General features: G+C 63.2%; 1 protein-coding gene across 1 annotated transcript; it reads right to left on the bottom strand.

Annotated features, from left to right (window-relative positions):
• Positions 1-32: 32 nt before the first annotated feature.
• RPL22 (ribosomal protein L22) lies at positions 33-2,344 on the bottom strand (the record flags this gene model as incomplete). Its single annotated transcript, XM_009274111.2, has 3 exons — positions 33-268; positions 1,257-1,381; positions 2,228-2,344. Coding segments are annotated over 3 exons (387 nt in total), but the record flags the coding sequence as incomplete, so codon positions are not given.
• Positions 2,345-2,516: the final 172 nt, after the last annotated feature.

Here is a 2,516-nt window from a genome sequence, read left to right as displayed (position 1 = left end):
CCCCCAAATCAGCCCCCCGGGGCCCGCCAGCCGCCAGCGGAGCGCGGGGTATCAACAACTCTCCCCGCCGTTTATTCCAGGAAAGCAAAACTGTACAAAATGGCTGCCGGGCAGGGGGCCGGCTCAATCCTCCTCCTCCTCCTCCTCCTCGTCCTGGTTGATCTGGAAGTAGCGCAGCTCGTAGCTCTCCTTGCTGTTGGCCACCACACGCAGCCAGTTGCGCAGGTTGTTCTTCTTCAGGTACTTCTTGGTCAGGTACTTCAGATACCTGTGGGGAGAAGCCTGAGCTTGAAAGCGGTTTTGCACCCCCAAACCGGCGGCGTTTCTCTAGCGGCGCCTCTCCGCCCCCCTGCGAACCCCCACACGGCGCTTTTGGCAAACACAAATCCCCGTTCCCGTGGGCTTCCACCTCCACCGGGAGCAACACGTCCCATCGGCACGTCCCGGCAAAGCTTCTGCCAGGAAACAACACCGCCGGGGGAATTGCGCCGGCACCCTGACGAACACGGAGCCTGGGAAATTATTTCCCTCCCCTCGCCCTCCAAGGCTGCGACCACACACCGTATTTCCACGCCACCGGCTCAACACACCACAGCGAATCTCTGCTCGGACGGCGGCTAACCGCTGCCAGCTCCTGCAGCAGCTGCAGGGACGTGCCAGGCGCGGCACCGGCACGGAGAAACCGCATCAGCTGAAACGCGGATGCTTACAGGGCAGGGCACTGCCCCAGCACCGCACACGGTTTTCTTCTCCCCACCGTTTTAGACCTCCAGCTGCCTCACTGTGCCATCTCTGCCGCAGCGAAAACCGTATTAAAGCCAGACAAAGGACAGGCAGCCCCGAGAACCAGGCAGCGGGCAGGAGCCCAGCAGGACAAGGAGCAGTAGAGCGCCCGGGCGGCCCCCCCCCCCCCCCCCGCCGCACTTGGCACCCTTTCGGCTGCGCATCCTCCCCGGCTGCCCACCCCACCGGCCTTCCCAGCAGGAATATCGACCACGTTCTCTCTCTCAAAGATCATTCGAGAACAGGCAGCCACCGCACCGAGTGTCGCACAGCGTTTAACTGAGAGTCTTGGCACGACCCCTGCACCGAGACATCTCTTCACTACCGGGCCCTCCTGCCAGCCAGGCCAGCCCGAACACCAGCGACCCCCCGCCGAGGGCCGGCTGCTGCCGGCGGCAACAGACCACGGCTCCGGGCGCTGGCAGTAGCCTCTGGCCGGGGCCGGGCACTCCCGGGCTGCCCTGCCGCCTCACCTCTTTGAGAACGGGACCTCCGACGTGACCGTAATCTTGCTCTTGCTCCTCTCGATGGTCACCACACCCCCGCCCAGGTTTCCCGCTTTGCCGTTCACCTTGATCCTTTCCTGCAGGAACTGCTCCTGCAAGAGAGGAACACCGCCGCTCAGCCGGGGCCGCCAGCTCCTGTCGGACAAGACCTCCCCAGCTCGCCTGTGCCCAGCGCTTCAGCTTTTTGTTAGCGCTGGGGAAGAGACAGAAGTGCCGTTATGTCCAGGGGAAGCAGAGGAAAGCCACCTTCCTGCAGGCCAGGAGACTCCGAGCCTGCCAGTGCCTTCCACAACCAACCCAACCGGCCCATTCAGACCTGCGCGTAAGGGAGGTCCAACCCAACCGGCCCATTCAGACCTGCGCATAAGGGTCTCAAGTCCGAACGCACCGGATTAGCGAGGTAGGGACACGTTTCCTGCCTTCCGAGGGAACAGCCAGTGAAGCGACGGCTGGGTTAGGATCCTCCGAGGACACCTCAGCCACAGCCCTGCGCTGTGGCTCGCATTCAAACTCGAGCACAGTTTGAATGAAAACAGGTTCATCAGACAGTGCTGAAACGCAGCACACTCTGCCCTCACCGTTCCTCACAGCGTAACAGAAAACTCACCCCCCGAGGGATGAACGGCAATACTGCTGAACAGGAAGGGAAGATGCTTGTGCTTTAACTACAAAGCGTTTAAAAACAGCAAACAGCTCATAGCCTCCAGCACCACCCAGGCTCCCTTTGTCTGCAGGGTGTTTCCCAGCGCCGCAGACCTTTACGCCAGGCTGTGGTGAGGGGCAGAAACAGAGAGCAGGGGCAGTGGGGGCTGCCAGGGCCGTGTTCATCAGCACACTGTTGGGAGCGGAGCCAGCAGCCTCCCCCCCCCGGAAAGGCCCGGTGGGGCAGCAGTGCCGTCACGTCTGTCCCCGGGGCGGCAGAGAGGCCCCGCACTCACAAAGTTGGCGGCGTCCATGATGCCATCCTCCACAGGGTGTGTACAGTCCAGCGTGAACTTCAACACCTGCTTCTTTTTTTTGCCACCTTTCGCTGCGGGCTTCTTCTGCAGCGGGGGGAAAGAGAGAGCCGTGAGGGATCAGCTCCAGGCAACGGGCCCGGGGGCAGCGGGGAGGAGGGAGGGGACCAGACCGAGCTCAGGCCTGGAGGCAAGGGGACCGAGCCGGGCTCCAGGCTGGGGGGAGAGGAAAGGGGCCCGGGCCAGGATTCGGGCCGGGGGCAGCGGGGAG

The sequence above is a fragment of the Aptenodytes forsteri genome, unplaced genomic scaffold (assembly GCF_000699145.1).
Source record: "Aptenodytes forsteri isolate BGI_AS27 unplaced genomic scaffold, ASM69914v1 Scaffold16, whole genome shotgun sequence".
In the NCBI taxonomy this organism is placed as follows: Eukaryota; Metazoa; Chordata; class Aves; order Sphenisciformes; family Spheniscidae; genus Aptenodytes; species Aptenodytes forsteri.
Note: the sequence above shows the minus strand (reverse complement) of the source record. Positions and strands in the feature narration are given on the sequence as shown.